Source organism: Semicossyphus pulcher, unplaced genomic scaffold (assembly GCF_022749685.1).
Source record: "Semicossyphus pulcher isolate SPU_LCO1_2020_fin unplaced genomic scaffold, fSemPul1.0.p SCAF_16, whole genome shotgun sequence".
NCBI lineage: Eukaryota > Metazoa > Chordata > Actinopteri > Labriformes > Labridae > Semicossyphus > Semicossyphus pulcher.
Genome location: NW_027211670.1, coordinates 15,333,328 through 15,351,438, shown reverse-complemented (window position 1 = coordinate 15,351,438; position 18,111 = coordinate 15,333,328). Strand labels below are relative to the sequence as shown.

Genomic DNA, 18,111 nt, shown 5'->3' with positions numbered 1-18,111 from the left:
AACACTTTCAGTGTCTACACTGTTGATTTTACGACAAACATCCTCCCTCTGGCCCCTGAGGTCGAACACACGCAGCTCCTCAGGCAGACGGGATAAGCTGAAGTTGTTCTACATGAAAGGAGAGATCACGCGGCGCCTCCGTGAACAGCTAGCTCCACAGGGAGTAGATTCAGAAAGCTCCGTCTCTGCCGTCTCAGAGATAAACTACTCACAGATCTGACAGCGCACACAAAGCTGCAGTGTAACAGTGGTGTTCCTCCTGCCTGAAGAGGGCTTGTGCTTATCCATCTATATGTGGAGATGCCAACATGAAATCTGACTGCAACCTTTAAAACCACAGACTCTCTCTCTCTTTGTATACATAAACATTTCCTTGACATAAACAGGTGAATGCTGCAAAAAATTACAATGTGGGAAAAAAGAACTTTTAAAATATTTATTTTTTCCTGCATAAAAGTTTGAAGTTCTTAGAAAACAAACGACAGATCATTGCACAGTTTTAAAGCAGCGCTACAGTCAGGTTACACTGGAGGCGGTACATCAGTTCCATTGTATAATACTTCTTGATGACACAGGTGTAGTTCTCTACAATAATACATGAAAGATATTAAAACAAAATTACTTGTACAGTGTTATAAGAGTGTGTATTTGACCTGTTTTTAATGGATGTGAATATTCATGGACATATTTCATGCGTCACATACCCTTTAGTCCGCATTGAAATGGTAGTGTTTTGATTGCAGTCATGTAAGGCTAAAAGTAATAAAGTCAGAAGGGGTAAAACACTGCGTATTTGTTCCGAGGTCGTGCAGTATTTCAAGTATTGAGAATTAACTGGCTTTGCTGCGATTTCCGTAAACACAGTTTTACAGGTGTATAAGTTACCGTGTAGCTTTAGTTTCCATGAGCCACTCACTAAAGCACTTCTCCATGGCCTTCCTGCTCGACCAGCTGCCATTGTTGACCGTCGGGATGATCTTGAGAGGCCGGAGCCACTGGACGAAACGCTTCAACTCCAGGAAGCTGCTGTGTTCGCTGTACGGGATTCCTGTCAGGAAAACAAGAGAGGTGACTTTAAACGTTAAATCATCTTTATGCTGAAAAGACGTGTAAGTCTGAAGATAATCTACACTTTGTTGTTCCGCAGTGGTTTTTCAAATGTGGGTTTTAATTGCATCAATTTTCTATTTGTAACCCCCTGGGTTATTATTATATCATAAAACCCTAAGATGTTTTCTTATTTAATGTATATATGGTCATATAATGTGTATTATCTGGTTTAAATGTCTATTTTGCTATTTCTATGTGAAGTAGTGTAATTTACAGATAACAGTGAATGCAGCATAATAAGTTTGTGTGAAAGGTACAGCACTTTACACGTGCCTGATTAGGTTGACTATACATACTAGAATGCTGTTTGTTGTATTCTTTTCCCCTATTTGTTAGTTTGGGGCATTGTCAAGTTCCCCAGTTTCTGATTGGCTGGGGGGCGGGAGAACAACGGAGCATGAGTGAAGGTCTGTGTGATTCAGAGCGCGTCCGCGGGACTGCCGTCACTCGCGCTGAAGAACGGTATTATTATTTGTATTCTGTAAAATTATCTTCGCGAATGTCACTGTGATACATGGACATTATAGTCAGCCGTCAGTTGCTGTGGCTGTTTGTTTTTTTGGGATCAGTATTGAAGACTGTGGTTAGTGTTGCACCGCTAAACTAGCAGCTATGTTAGCGGCTAGCGGGCTGTAGCCATGTTAGCTCTGGAGATACATCCCCGCTAGCACGCCTTTTGGATATCGTCAGCGGACAAGAGAGGGACAACGAGTGCTTTGGACGATCGTGAACAGCCTAGCTGCCCTTCGGGTGAGAAGGAGAGACTTTCTTCCATCATTCAATGCGAGGGATCGATGTGAGGAGCTGCCGCATCTGGGAACTAAGGACCATGCAACTCTGAACTCTCGAGGGTGGTGAGTAACCCTGCTCGTAAGGGAGGCCACTTTCGGCTATCTTCGTCTTCGTGGCCCAACGCCACACCACGCTCAGGCCTGCAACGGCGGTTAATTATTTGTAATTTGCCGGCTTTTTCTTTGTTTTGTTTTCAATAGAGTGGGCCCACCAATATTGTGTTAAGTATAAATATATTGACTCTAAATGAGTGTTAGGTACTGTTGTGTGTGCCTATAATATTGTTTAACCAGGGTTTAATTTTCCCTTTGGGAGAAAAAGAGTGAAACCTCTAACTGGTAGAAACTTTGTATTGTTTAAAGCTGCCTGTAGCTGTTGGGACAATACTACCATTTCCTTTATTTGCTACTTAGGCATAATTTTTGTTTTATTAAATATTGTCAATTTAACTGTTTAAAGTGTTTTATGTGGTATCATTCTATTAATGTGATAAAAGTATTTACACTTTAACACTGTAGACAGGCACGCACTCAAAACATAAATACAGTACAATATTATTATTTATAGTGAGTGTAAGTTTATGGATCTAGGGGCTGTTCTTTAAGCTTGTACAGCAGAACAGTGCTACATAAATGGAGGCACCGCTGGGATGAGTTCTCCACGTTTTGAAAAACATGATGACGTTAATCATCATGTTCTTCACTGTTGTGAATGCATAACCCTTCTGGGCCAGGTATGCAACTTGTCCATCTGGTTTAAAAACCTAAGGTCACACGAGATGGAGCTGGAAGGTAGGCCAGCAGCGATGTAAAGGCAAAAGCGACGAATGTGGCTGGATGACTGCTTTGCATTGTCCCTGTCCTTCCTTCCTGTCCGTGGTCCCAAGCGAAAGCTTTCAAAGTCTTGAACGATCTTTTCATATAAAAATGTGTCCGTCTTCGCCATGGTTACACGTTCCCCTCTTTGAGCCGATCGAGATGCTTTATGTGGTGTACTTTTGGGGGTGGCTGCCTGTGACTGCATCTTGAGCAAAGTATTCACCTTTTGTTCCACGTGCTGCAGCCTAGAAAAAACATGCTCACAGTTGCATGCACATGTCTTTGACAGTGAACCAGTCGAGTGTTCAGTCTGGCCACTCAAGTGCCCTGGTAGGTTGAATGGAGAACTCCCACTCTCACACGACACTGGACTCATGGACCCACGCTGAGGGGTGGAATGGGGTTGGAGAATCGGAGTCATAGAAATGTTGCTGAATGAAGAGCTTGAAGACCCAGGAACAGGGGTGGAAGGAAGTGGCTGACTGGGAGCTTGATGAAGGTCAATGGAGGAGGATGTGTCTTGACCAAGAGATATAGGGGTGGAATCGATGCCAGTGGAAGGACAATCATTAGACGATGAACTGTCAGTTGTCTGAAGACAAAGGTAAAGATCATTGTCGTCCTTCTGGGACTCCTCTTGCTCCTGCCTCAGTTCCTCATCAGTGGGCTCTTTAGACAGGTCTCCAATAGGTGGAACAAAATCCTCGTATTGATTGGTAATCCCCATGTCCAACGTGGATACAATAGGCACATCAGGGTTGGACTCCCTCAGTGCAGCAATCTCTTTCACTATGACTGCTCTCTTGGCCTGCTTCATGATTGGTTCTCGCTCATCTGCTGGATAAATCCTGTGTGTGTCTATTAAATGCTTATCAAGGCGGATAAGCTCTTTCTTCGAATATATGTTGCAGTCCAACTTTCCTGAAGTTCGTGCATTCCCATATCTCATAAGAAGCTGAAGCTCCTGTTTATTGGGAATAGTGTGGGACACTATAAGGTGTTGCTTCAAGTTCACAAAGCTTCCAAAACACATCCCACACAGTTTGCCACTCATCTTGGCAACCAGGTAATGTGGAACACCTGCGATACCTTCATCTGTGCAGATCTCTGTACTTCCTCCCTCCCTCTTCTGGGCTCTGGACACTCCGTAATGACAACGATATATCTCCCTCAGTTGGTACTTTGGGCTCATAGGGTCCTTTGGTTGTTCAGAATGAAGCTGCTTCCCTCTGTGTCTGAAGTAGCCCTCTCCATTCCTCTCACAGGTGACACATTCACATATTATATTTCCATCCCCAAAAAAGTTGGCCCCATAGTAACATGTGATCTCCTCCCCAAGTGAGATGGGTCTAATCACTTCAATATAAGCAATATTTTTCTCGCCACCAAAGTACTTGCAGTTTGGTTTGCAGTCATGATTGATAAAAGTTGCAGGCCCAAGCCACAGCTGAGCACAGCATTTGCGAGTACAATTGATCTCTTAAGAGTATCTATCACATGACTCTATTTTGACACCACTGTCTAGCAGGAAGGCACTGAGATAGCGATAGACATGTTGCCTCAGTAGCTCCTGACGATGGCTTTCCATAGAATTAAAATAGTCACCAGCCAGTCCGCCCACTGTCAGCGCCTCGAGTGTTGCGTTAAAGTCATGTGTACTCTGAAATCGCACTCGGGTCTCTTTGAGATTATCCCAACACTGTATCTCTGGTAAAGGACTAGTATTCATTTTATGGGTGCAGAAGCCCAGCAGAGGGTCCAGGACCAATTTGGTGGCAAGGTCATCAATCTCGCACAGCTCTGTCACACTCAGTCCAGCCATCGTCTCTTTCCATCAGGATACTGGAAGTCTTTTGTGATCATTCAAAAGTATATCAGGTGTGAAAGCTCTTTGTCAACAAGCCCGTATCACTCAGTCACCAGAGCTCCCCAACCGTCTCATCGACCAGCTTGGAGCTCCACCAAGTGCACTCCCTGGTGTCTATACCTTTCTCACACAACTGGAGGTGAGCTCCTTGGAACAGCTAACCAATGAGGAAATAAGCAAAGCTCAGGATCTGGATCCAACAATCAATGTCACCAAACAAACAGTAAAAAGTGGAGTTTGGCCTGCGACCACCCAAAGCAACAGTCCAGACAACATGTTACTGCAGCGAGAGAGGAATAAACTCTTGATAAAAGCAGGCCTGTTGTACAGGAAAGCTACAAGACCAGCAGGGGGACAGACCTTACAATTAGTCCTCCCCAATGAGTACTGCCTGAAAGTGCTTAAGTCACTGCATGATGACTCAGGTCATCTGGGAGTTGACCGCACCATTGAGCTGGCAAAGGACAGATTTTATTGGCCTAAGATGGCTGTGGACATCACACAGTACATCAAAAACTGCGGTAGGTTCATTGCCCGAAAAACCTTACCTCATAGGGCCTCACCTTTGAACCAAATCTCCAGCAATGGTCCCCTGGACTTAGTATGTATTGACTTCCTGTCAATTGAACCGGATTCAAGGGGAGTGGCCAACGTCCTTGTTGTGACAGACCATTTTACACGTTACGCCCAGGCCTATCCAACCAAAGATCAAAGCATCAACTGTTGCCAAGGTGTTAGTTGAGAAATAATTTGTGCATTACGGCTTGCCAGCCAGAATTCACTTGGACCAAGGGCGTGACTTTGAGAGTCGTCTAATCAAAGAGCTCTTGGAAATGTTGGGTATCAAAAAATCCCGTACAACCCCTTATCATCCCCAAGGTGACCCGCAGCCAGAGCGGTTTAACCGTACTCTCTTGTCCATGCTGGGAACCCTCAGCCCGAGCCAGAAACAGAAGTGGAGCCAGCATGTCAGTTTGCTCGTCCATGCCTACAACTGTACCCGGAACGATGCAACTGGCTACTCTCCGTATTACTTGATGTTTGGCCGCGAAGCTCGTCTACCCATTGACTTGTGCTTTGGAACATCACCTGATGGGGAGGATAATGTGAACTACTTGCAGTATGTCGACAACATGAGAGACAATTTGAGAAAGGCCTATCAGTTAGCAGTGGAAGCAGCTAACAAAACACATGAAAGAAACAAGAGACACTATGACACCAGAGTGAGAAACCAGGTTCTAGAGAAGGGGGACCGCGTGCTAATTCGAGCCACAAATCTACAAGGTAAGCATAAACTTGCCGACAAGTGGAATTCCTGTCCCTACGTGGTTGTCGAAAAACTACCCAACCTGCCTGTGTTCAGAGTAAAGCCTGAGAAAGGAAGGGTCATAGTCAAAAACTTACACCGGGACCACCTCTTGCCTATTGGGCAATTAATAAGGTTTCCATCTGGTCCAGAGGAGAAACAGGTGCCACAGAGGCTATTTTGCTATTTCTATGTGAAGTAGTGTAATTTACAGATAACAGTGAATGCAGCATAATAAGTTTGTGTGAAAGGTACAGCACTTTACACCTGATTAGGTTGACTATACATACTAGAATGCTGTTTGTTGTATTCTTTTCCCCTATTTGTCAGTTTGGGGCATTGTCAAGTTCCTCTGTTTCTGATTGGCTGGGGGGCGGGAGAACAACGGAGCATGAGTGAAGGTCTGTGTGATTCAGAGCGAGTCCGCGGGACTGCCGTCACTCGCGCTGAAGAACGGTATTATTATTTGTATTCTGTAAAATTATCTTTGTGAATGTCACTGTGATACATGGACATTATAGTCAACCGTCAGTTGCTGTGGCTGTTTGTTTTTTTGGGATCAGTATTGAAGACTGGTTAGTGTTGCACCGCTAAACTAGTAGCTATGGTAGCAGCTAGCTGTCGCTAGCGGGCTGTAGCCGTGTTAGCTCTAGAGATACATCCCCGCTAGCACACCTTTTGGATATCGTCAGCGGACAAGAGAGGGACAACGAGTGCTTTGGACGATCGTGAACAGCCTAGCTGCCCCTCGGGTGAGAAGGAGAGACTTTCTTCCATCATTCAATGCGAGGGATCGATGTGAGGAGCTGCCGCATCTGGGAACTAAGGACCATGCAACTCTGAACTCTCGAGGGTGGTGAGTAACCCTGATCGTAAGGGAGGCCACTTTCGGCTATCTTCGTCTTCGTGGCCCAACGCCACACCACGCTCAGGCCTGCAACGGGGGTTAATTATTTGTAATTTGCCGGCTTTTTCTTTGTTTTGTTTTCAATAGAGTGGGCCCACCAATATTGTGTTAAGTATAAATATATTGACTCTAAATAAGTGTTAGGTACTGTTGTGTGTGCCTATAATATTGTTTAACCAGGGTTTAATTTTCCCTTTGGGAGAAAAAGAGTGAAACCTCTAACTGGTAGAAACTTTGTATTGTTTAAAGCTGCCTGTAGCTGTTGGGACAATACTACCATTTCCTTTATTTGCTACTTAGGCATAATTTTTGGTTTATTAAATATTGTCAATTTAACTGTTTTGCTGAAGTGTTTTATGTGGTATCTTTCTATTAATGTGATAAAAGTCTTTGCTCTTTAACGCTGTAGACAGGCACGCACTCAACACATAAATACAGTACAATATTATTATTTATAGTGAGTGTAAGTTAACGGATCTAGGGGCTGTTCTTTAAGCTTGTACAGCAGAACAGTGCTACATATTTATTTAGAAGACGAGGGAAGGACCGGTGGTTTATAACTAAACTAGACAGACTTTTGAGACATGATTTTTACTTTCACGCAGCTCAATCCCTTAAGTTATTATCCTGTGTGCACAAGATAATATTTTTTACCTTTCGGGACTTCAGAGGCTGAGTACAGATCAGATTTAAGCAAGTAAAAACTTCTCAATGAGCCAGATCTTACGTTCTGAAACATTACAACCATAAATGATTAATTTCTTTTCCTTTCAAGGAGAGAATGAGAAAACTATTTTGCTTCTTCTGTCATCACTCCAACCCTCAAGAAATGTGATGTTCCCTGCTTCTTTGAAAATACCCAGCTACAGTTAATCCTCCCACGTGCAGAGAACGATATTAGGAGCAGTAGTAGCACATGGTGAGAAACGGCAAGGAGGACTTTATCAACCTAAAGCAGAGAGAGGGAGAGCGATTTTTATTCCGCCTGACTGACTCACAAAACGATTATCACACCGCAAAAGTCTTGGGCTGGTTGGGAGTTACAGGCCAGCTGGCTGGTGGCGTGGATGGACCCATGCAGAACATGAAATACAGGACAGGAGGACAAACGGCTAAATCAAATCATGACCCACTTCAGTACTGTCATTTGTATGATAGACTGCGGACCACCTCCTCTCTTTGCCAATAGAGGGAGCTGCAGGACAAATACAATGTAAGAGAAATGCTTCTCTTGTGATTAAGTCTCTTGTGAATGCAAGAGGGTAAGATTTTTTTACCCTCACAGGGTTCTGCTTTTGGCGACTAAAAGAGAGAAGTGCATTCTGCCAGGAAATAACAGCACCAATACATCCAAGCTTGCAAAACACCTTCAACTAGTAGTGCTGTTTACACTATATAAAGCTGCAGGTCTGATTTATACTGCAAAGAGAAGTATTTACAAATATTCAGACATTATTCTTAGCTATTTATAATCTTTTCAGGCCAAGTGTGCTAAAGCGTGTCAGAGAGAAAAAAAGAGGACTTCATACCATAGATAGAGACGTTGCCGCTGATCTGAGGCTGAATATCTTCCACTGAGTCCACCTGCTGGCTGAAGGTCCAACCTGTGGGCTTAAAGGCCAGCAGCTGATCGTACTGGGAAGAAAAGCGAGCCAGGTAATCCTGCAGTTTCTGGAGACAAGAGGAGGGAGACGGGGAAATGACAGTTGTATATTTAAACTTAGCGAAGATGCACGAATATTTGAGTGGGATTTCACAAAGAAAACAAATGTGTAAATAAACAAAATGTACTGATATCACATGTTTGTGCAGCTTTTAAACTCATAACATTAGACGGGTATATAAACAACACCGGGAACATCGCCCTGAAATTACTTCACTTTTATCAATCCTTTGTTTTCCTGCTTTAAAACTGTCTGCAAACACTTTAAAATATTCTTAATACTTGGACTAAAATGCAGTAAGTATATAAGAAACTGCCTGAGGGACCTAATTCGCTAAAGTATTTTGTTCCCTTAACATGCTCCTAAAATAGATCCGTTTTTCACACTCCCCTGAGTCCCACCGTAAAAAACTGTTATTCTCAGATCGCTGCTGAAGAATGAGGCCGCTGCACCTACTTTGAAGTTGAGCTGCATCATGGGTAGAACATGAACCTGGGCCGCCTTCCCGTCAGTGGTTATACTTTGTCGGACTTGTTCTGACTCCAGGCAGCACATGGTGTTGTATTTGTCTCTAGAGAGGCACACTTTAGAGCCCAGGACCTGGGCCAGTGCTGCGAAGGAAGCAGAATAAGGTCTGTGGTGAAGCCTCTTTATTTTAACACCATTAACTACCCTGTTGTTATGGTTACCCTGATATACATTTGTACATTTTATTTAATGAGTAAGTTTCCTTTTAATTTGCTTAACGACAAACAAACACAATATGGATTTATTTTTCTGTGTGAGTTGAAGACAATGAGTACGATGCTGGAGTCGTTTAAGTCAGCTGTTGTTTTCCTCTTCTCCAGTTTCAGGCAGAAGCAGCGCGATTACACGATGAATGCATCTTGTCCGCTTTTGTGAGGACATTGCTTTGATTACTTCACCGCCAAAAGTGGGACAGAGCATCATTCATGCGTCACTACCAGAGGATCTACACACGACACGTATCGAGTGGCTCTTTACAGATAATCCACAATTCTCCACAGAGCTCCCGTTTCAGTGACCTTTCAATGGGAGGAAAGGTCAGAGCTGATGTAAGGATGCAGACGCCGTTTTTACAATAAGGTTTAGAAACACGTCAGACGGTTTGTGTTGGTGGGAATACTTTCCTTCTAACCGTCACCCGATTGACACTTTTGTTACAATCCGACAACAACCTTTTTTTTTTTTTAAGCATAATTAGTCACGGTCATAACCGCTACATGTGTACCCACAGGAATAGGTATGTTATGAAATGTACCTTTGGCTAAGAAGCACATTATCTTCGATCTATCACCGAATGAGGTAACACAATGGTGATTGAGCCAGAGCCCCACTGATGAAAGCCTTCACATTTGCAGTACTACAGACTGGGTGTCTGTGGCGACCTTCACAGAAAAAATCACAAGCAGCGCCCAGTTAGTGACGCGTTTTCCATCACCAGAGAGGGTAGGCGGAGCTGAGCGGCTGCTGTTCCAGTCTCTGCAAGTGTTGCGAGTAAACGGTAATCTACTATGGCTGAACAAACAAAGAAGATCGATGACTACAGATACAACTTCAAAAATAAGTGAAAATCCAAAGAAGAAGAAACAAATTCGACGCTCCGATGAAGGCAAACAGTTTAAAAAGGAAAGCAACCGTCAGCGAGGAAAATCAAGAGTTACAACGGTAACAAAGGGAGCCAACCGTGGACGTCTCATTGAATTGGGAAGTGTATTCTCGCAATGTACTCTCGCAAATGCCTCATGTACAGAGGCAAAGTCTGCGACCCGCAGCTTTTTGGTGCAAGTCCAACCCATTTCCTGTCCATCTTCACTGTCCTATCAAATCAAGGCAAATTTAATTACATTTTTTTTAAGGTTTTTTTTTTTTTTGCCTTTATTTGATAGGACAGTAAAGACGGACAGGAAATATGGGGAGAAGAGAGTGGGGATGACATGCACCAAAGGGCAGCGAGTCAGAGTCGAACCCAAGGCCAATGCATGGCTGACTTAGCCTCCGTACATGGGACACCTGCTCTACCAACTGAGCTAAACAGCGCCCCCTGCCAGTTGTTTTGACGATTAATTGATTAATCCGTTGGTCAAATAATGTCAGAAAACTGCTTCCTTTGTCCAACCAACCGTCCAAAACCCAAAGACTTTTCATTTACAAAATTACAAAAAAGCATCAACTCCTTTCATGTTAGAAGCTGAAACCAAGAAATTGTATTCAAATTTTAAGGTATGTAAGGTAAATAACATGGATCCTTGAGGTCAAACAGATGCAATAAGTATCATTGAGACTGAACACTCACCCAGAAACACCTTCTCTTTCCCCACAGAGTAGGAGCCGCACACCACCAGCGTACGTGGGTTGAGCGTCACCAACTCGAAGGCTGTGCTGGCTGCAAAGCTGATGACTTCCTGCTGTCTGGGGAAGGTGTACTCGGGGCTGCAGTAGCTGTAAGGACAAGGAGAACTACCTCAGGACATCTGCATCACAGTTATTGAGTTTACTGCTTGAGAGAGTTGAGGACATAGACTGAGAACTAAGTGCACAGTTTAGCCGATATTGGTCTGAGAATATTCACGGTAACCATCCGTAAAAGTCACAGCTGAGAGAAGTCCAATATTACTACAGTCCTCTGTTCTAACCTCAGAGGAGAGAGGAGACGGGGAGGTACTAACGTTGTGTCCAGGTAGAGCGTCTGCACCCTGCGGCCGAGTAGCTCCGGGTACGTCTCCATTGAGGGATCAGCTCTGAAGTCTCCAGTGTGGAGGACCGTCTGTCCATCGGGCAGGAAGAACAGCAGCATGGCCGCTCCTGGACAACTGAAGGAACAGACACAGACAGGAAGTGAAGCTGGAAGCTGTTTTAACTTTTATAACAATGGCTGTAGTATCATCTTTATCCATCAAGTGCATTCAAGTGATGTTACTTCTTCCAGTGTCTTTTAGCAGGCCGTGGTAACAAGTCATCAAGATGAAACTGACCACTCCCACAGTTCTCATGAGGACACTCTCCCTCCAGACAAACTGGCTATATCATAGACTGTATAAAAAGATGGACGACATGACAGCTCCCTAAAAGTGAAGCCAAAACCTCTCTATCGCCCCCTGCTGACTGGCTGCAGTATAGGTCATAAAGCCCACCTCCTCCATGTTAACAGATGGGACATGAGTCAAACTATAAAATCAAAATATATTTTTCTCAAACATGGTTTCTGTCATCTGTCAATTTTTCAGAGAAGTTTATTTTTAATTAGTTATTTGATGCTGTAAAAAGGATGATTGACAGCTCTGTTGACAAATACGGCTCCTGCAGCCGATCTGTTCCGGATTAGCAGAGCAGAGGAGGATCAGCGAGAGGAGACGTAACTAAAACAATCACTAGTCATTGAAGTTTACATAACCGTGAATCTCTGCTTCGGACCAACACAGGAAGCTTTTTGCTGTTAAATGGGCCGAAACTGGGTTAGAAAACAGTGAAGATGTTACGTGGTTAGGTCTTTTTTGTATCTATTACTCATTCAGTCTGTGTATCAAACTCAGCACTGACAAATTTGGAACGATGTTCGAGCGCTGCTTGGACGGAGACGGGCGGAGGAGGAGGTTGAGACTCTTCTTTTATATACAGTCACTGGGCCATATTAAGTAGGTGATCAGAAGAAGATATACTTTATTAATCCCAGAGGGGAAATTCAATTCAATCAGTGGCTTATGTTGAAGGTAGGTAGAGAACTCACTGATTGGCATCCAGGAGGATGACATCGACTCCCTCCACAGTGACCTGGGTGTTCATGGGGAGGATGTGGACGTACTGCTCTGCCACCTTCAGTTTGCTCTTCACCAGGTTCCCTGTAATCTGACGAGAGAGGCAGAGGAGACTCAGTCAATATTTATAACATACTGTACCAGCGATGCAGCAGCAGCCACCAAAGCCTAGTTGGATTTTTGGAGTCTATAAAAAAAACCTGTTAAGAGTCAGAATCAGCTCTCATTATGAAGCTGTTGATCGAGTGATTTCCCAAAAATAGAATCCTAAACATTTTAATTCCTCAGGGATTTTGGTCGATCTTTTCTGGGCTTTGACCCACCCACTGTACTGCACTCTACATTGAATTTCTGTGACCCACCAAATAAACAAAACCCCGACGGAGTCCCAATCAGTCCTTGCAAGTCTGTTTTTAGATGTAATCCCAAGAGTGCGCACACTCTACTGTGATAAATCATGACCCAATTGAACTTACGTCACATCCAGCCTCTTACTTGATGCTATCAGTTGGGTTATTTTGATTAGCTTGAGCCATATATAACAGCAATAACTATTATCTGAAGGACCAAATGAGACCAAAACAAACCTCATTTCATGGATCTCAAGTGTTTTTGTCCGAAATTGTTTTTAAAAAACCCCTCAAAAGGTCCTCAAATTTCAATCAACTCCACAACAGCTCGAGCCAATGGAAAATTGGTATTCATAGCCGCCAACTGCGAGCTAATTTTTCATTACTCTGACTCTACCCAGTGCAGTGAGATAAGTGGATCAGGCATTCACTGTATGAATTACGCGGCAGAGATCAGTCAGAGAGCTTTTTAATGGAGGTGCAAATAAATAGGATTATTGAAAAAAAAAAAAAGGGTCTGTAGCACCTTCAAAGAATGAATCCCTTCGTTAGTATTCAAGGACAAACAGGCCTTTATTTTGCATACAAAACTGCAGACATCAAAAGTGGCACAATGTTTCTTTCTTTTCCAGTTCGAATGAGAAAAATGGTGAGTTTGTGTTGGATGCAGTTTCAAAAAGGTGGACTAAAACGATATCTGGGTTAAAAACAACCATGCATGACTGTTACATGTTAAAATTAAAGCAAAAAATGCCTTTATGTTGTGCAGGACAAGTCATTAAATAAGCATCACGCAACATAAATGGCTTTTTATTCAATATAACTTTTAACTTAACATGTTGCACAATGTATTTGTACATGTATTCTATATTTGACTCTGTTTATTGTTCCTGTAGTTTTTCATTATTTGGTATCTGCCTATTAGCATTCTTGCTAACCTTGCCCTATTTACATCCTCTTTCACTGTAAAGCTCTACATTAACGTGCTTTGTCCCTACCAAATAAAGCTGTGAGGAGTTTTAGCTGGTTATGAAACAGACTGAATTTAACACTGATGCCTCTACATGAGCTAAAACAGCAAATCAGACCATCAGCGACAACATTGATTATTTATTTATTTATTAGGTGTCAGACGAAGCGATTAACTGCACGCTGCCTTTGTTTACATTTTCCAGGGCAAACATTTAAAGTGAGTGATACATATGACAGTTAAAGAAAGCATGATGAGATTGTTTTGTTTAAAACCACCACTTAAGCATGTACAGGCCAAAATCAGCAAAGAGATGAGAGGTACAGCTTTGTCCACAGGGGGCGCCAAAATCAACACAAACCGAAAGTTCCTCACAGGAGCTTCAAAGAAGCAGTTCGCCCCTGGAAAAAAACACTGTCAGTCAAAGCTGTTGTTCTCTGTAATCGATAGAAGCAATAATATTTGAAATTGGCGCCATAGCTGTGGAGAAAGTTGTACGAACAGCTCGTGGTTTCGCCCATTCTACATTCCTACAACACCCAGCGTGCATTGCGCCCCTCCCTCTGAAAGGAACGGCCAAGCGAGAGACGCTGGAGTGAAATACTACCGTTTTCGCTGCAGGCAACGGCTCAGCGGTATCAAATCGTCTAAAAAATCTTCGGGTCTGCAATCTACATTACAAACCTGACGATTTTGAACGAGACATGACATCGGAGGCAGTCTTCCTAGATTGAGGAAGTGTAGTTTAGCGAGCTCCCTGGCCTCCGCGTTTTACGTAGTCTTGCAGAGGTTTTCCAGGGCCCATTGGAGAAGCGGGTAGCGTCCTCCAAAAGGCACAGAGCGAAATTGCATTTTTTTTTCCTACTATAATAGCATTATCTCCCCATAACAGCATGATGGGACTGAGGTTGAAAATTGGCAAACTGGCCCTTTAAATAAATCTGTTCAGGCACAGATATAACACACACCAAGAAGCACCTAGTTAAGGAGTTCAATAATACTGGTAGTCATTTATATTTTACTAATGCAAACGTGACTCACTCTGTTACAGTAGATTGGAAACGTGGACTTCTTGGTCAACCCTCCGTAGTGGTCTGAGTGGAAATGTGTCAGGAAGTAGGCAGTGATGCCTGCGATCTCTCCGTACCCAAAGGCATCAATGGTAAACTTTGTACCTGAGCAGACATTACAAGTTTACATCCAATAAAATCAAAACATTTTGCAGCCATGTATTATCATAACTGGTCACTGTCCTTACCTGGAATCTTCTTGTAGAAGGGACAACGTGGCAGCTCCACTTCTCCATCAGCGTTCACTCTGTTCCACCTTCTTCTCCATCCTCTGCTCCTTCCTCTCCCTGCGTTTCCCTGAGCATCCCCTGCATTATCATTACCAACAGTCCCTGTGCTCTGTGAGGCGCCTGCAGCGCTGTCAGTCTTACTTTTTCTTTGTCCTCCTCTCTGTTGTCGTCTCCGTCCTGAGTTTTCACCGCGTGCTGGAATAGAGTTGTTGTTGAGTCCGTTTGGTCCACCTTCGGCCTCCTTCTCCTTCACCTTCAGAGGTTTGAGGCCAAAGAACACCCCGATGTCGGACTGCTTCAGACTGGAGGCCTGACCCGCCTTGCTCGGGCCCTTCAGAGGCGGCATGCTTTGAGATCTTTGAACAGTGGAGGCTTGTGATGAAGGCGCTTGCTCTGATTGATCAATGCTGTCAGTCAAGTGTTTTAAAGGCAGGTTGTCTGAGCTCAGAATAGTTTCTCTCAGCCGCTCTAAAACCAGACTTTGAGGTGACTGAATACTACTCTTGACGGCGCTGGTGGACTCACCTGTGCAAGCAGAGGCAGCCAGCTGATTGGTGGGCGCTAATGAGGTAACTGACTCCAGCTGTGTGCTGGAGGAAGAAGGCTCCTTTACCTGAACGTTACCGGAGTCCAAACTACCAATAAATTCAGAGAGGAGCTCGTCCTCACTTGAGAAACCATCCCTGAAAAGCTCCATCGAGTCTTCAGCCTCATTTTTAGGTGCTTCATTATTAAAGAGGGATTTTCTACATTCGCTAATTTTGACTTCAGTCTCTGCAGGGAGCTCCGAAAGCGGAGAATAGGATATTAAATCATCAACAGGGGAGGGTTCGCTTTCGGGGAAATGTTCACAAGCTTGTGTCCCACTCTCTGCTTCGACAGGAGTGGATGAAAGCTCTGATCTACTTTCTTGGGAAGAACTGATTGATTTTTGGCTTTTGGTTAAGGAGGACCAGCCTTTCTTTTTCTTTAAATCCTCGGGGCAAGGCGAGCGCAGCAACAAAAGGCCATTTGTTGGTTTAGAAGAGGTTGCACCAGTGTGATTATTCTGAGGGGATATACTGCGATTGGATAAAACAGAAAGACTAACAGCGCTGTCCTGTGAAGACTCCAAAACAGAGTCAGACTCATTATTGTTTATTAGTCCTTGGAGCGAACTGGGGCTGGCCTGTTGGGACAGACTGAGGAGGGCTGTGTCACCGTTTGCTCGACTGTGGGCGAGGAGTGTGTGGTTGAATTTCTTGTAATGGTTTGGAATGGTGGAGGAGCACTGGAGGCCATCGGGACATTCTGTGTGAACAGATAAACATTTAGAAAGTAGGATTATCAGGGCAGGGCATGGAATGATAATTAAAAGGCACTTTGAAAATAAAAACAAAACACTTTGAGGAGCCTTTCGCAATACAATGATTTTACACATCTACATACTAATTGAGAAAAGTAACTTCCTCTAAGGTACAAAATCTGGAGAGGCTCTTAAGGGAGCTTTCTAAAGACAATAACACAAAATATGTCGTAAGGTTTCCTTGAACTGGGCTTTCAACAAAAAAAGCCTTGACAAACAAGTGGCATGTTCTTTGAAAGACATTTACCAATCAGGGAGGACCTGATTGGTAAATGGACAGGTAAATAAAGTTCCCCTGAACATAAAGTTGTAACAATGACAGAGAAACTCATATTTCCCTGTCAGTGTACAAATATCCAACTTGGAGGTTGAAAATACAGAACACAAACAAATATATGGATGCCTCATATCGGCCAAAGTCAACCTTTTAAGGCAATTACATTCATATTAATACAATGCCATATCATTAATACATTATACAAACCCTTACATGGTAAACTCTGAACAAATACAATGTTCCTGGGTAGTCGGATGAGTCGGTAACAGGGGACTCACCTCCGACATCCAGCCCATATGTCATGAGCAGCATGCAGCAGATTCAGGAAGCTGAATTATGGGAAATGTAGTGTTTGACCGTCCTAGTGAAAAAAGTCTGCAAATCTCGCAGCTCTGGTTCATTAATTTTGACTATTATTATTTTGTTTTTTTAATCTGTCTCTTGTAAGCCCACAACTTTAGGGAAATAAGTACTTAATTGCGGGAGTTGTTCTTGAAGTATAATGGAATAATAAGGCAGAAAATCTTGTAACATATATTACTTAAGTGTGTTAGAGGTGTTTTTTGAATTGTGTCTATAATGTATAACATGATAGGACTCGTATTAATTTCCTCCATTTGAAAGAAACAGCATGTGTGCATCAGAATACAGTATAACAGGCCATTAGACAACCAAAGGTCTACAAATACTTATATACAGATAATGTGATGAGGGGTTTCTGTTGATGATGCACGTGTCCATCAGTGCGTCAGTCAATTCTAAGATAACGTACATGAGGAAGTGTTGATGTCTGTACCTTTGCATGTGTTCCTGGTGGTGTCCATACATTCAGCAACATGCCACCTTTGACTCTGCACCACCAGAATGGAAAAGGGCATCTGACATATGGGGCAGAAGTCTCCAGAGGATGGTCCCTCACCAGCACTGTCTACTTGCTCTGTGTCATCAACAGGACACGACGTTGAGGTTTTATTAATTTCCTCTAAACTGCTATGTCCGTTAACAGTGCTACAATCCCCATTTTCAACTGTCTTGTTTTTAATGTCACGTGACTTCGCTGTGTCTTTCTTGGAGGTTTTTCTGGCTGTACATCTTCTTTTAATGACAGTAGAAGATGCAGACGTTGATTTGTTTCTCTTCTTTTTCTTCTCAAGAGGTTTATATTCCCAAATGTCATTTTCAGAGTCGTCCTTCTGTGACATTTGGAGCAAAATGAGCGTGACGTCCCCGAGGTTACCCAACAACCCCGGCTAAACCCTTGTTATTACACAGAGATGGATGTTTTAACTTCCCGCGGTTGCCCAAAACAAGCTACGTAACAGCAGAAAAGCGGTTACTAGAGATTCATTTTACCGGAACGATTGCAAATACGAATTAGTTTCTGTTAATTAATATTTTACGACATGGTTATAATTTCTCCCATAGCTGCATGCTGTATAGTTAGCAAATACATGTTAACGCTTACCGCCACAGTACAATGAATGTAAAGTAAAGACAAGTGTAGAATCAGAGCAGCAGATTCCACATATTTTGCCAAACTGGATTAATTAAAACTTAGAGTTACCGTTAGAATAAACAATATATATATATTGTTCTAATAACTTGTTAAGTCATTTACCTATTAAATAT

The 18,111-nt window shown here is 43.1% G+C and overlaps 1 protein-coding gene across 1 annotated transcript; it reads right to left on the bottom strand.

Moving 5' to 3' along the window:
• Nucleotides 1-451: 451 nt before the first annotated feature.
• dclre1a (DNA cross-link repair 1A (PSO2 homolog, S. cerevisiae)) lies at nucleotides 452-17,711 on the bottom strand. The gene is made up of 9 exons (XM_069664843.1): nucleotides 17,279-17,711; nucleotides 14,819-16,150; nucleotides 14,602-14,735; nucleotides 12,213-12,331; nucleotides 11,155-11,298; nucleotides 10,782-10,927; nucleotides 8,921-9,075; nucleotides 8,330-8,471; nucleotides 452-1,048 (listed from the first exon to the last, which is right to left on the bottom strand). The coding sequence occupies exons 1-9, from the start codon at nucleotides 17,682-17,684 to the stop codon at nucleotides 882-884; spliced, it is 2,745 nt and encodes a 914-aa protein (XP_069520944.1). The 5' UTR covers nucleotides 17,685-17,711; the 3' UTR covers nucleotides 452-881.
• Nucleotides 17,712-18,111: the final 400 nt, after the last annotated feature.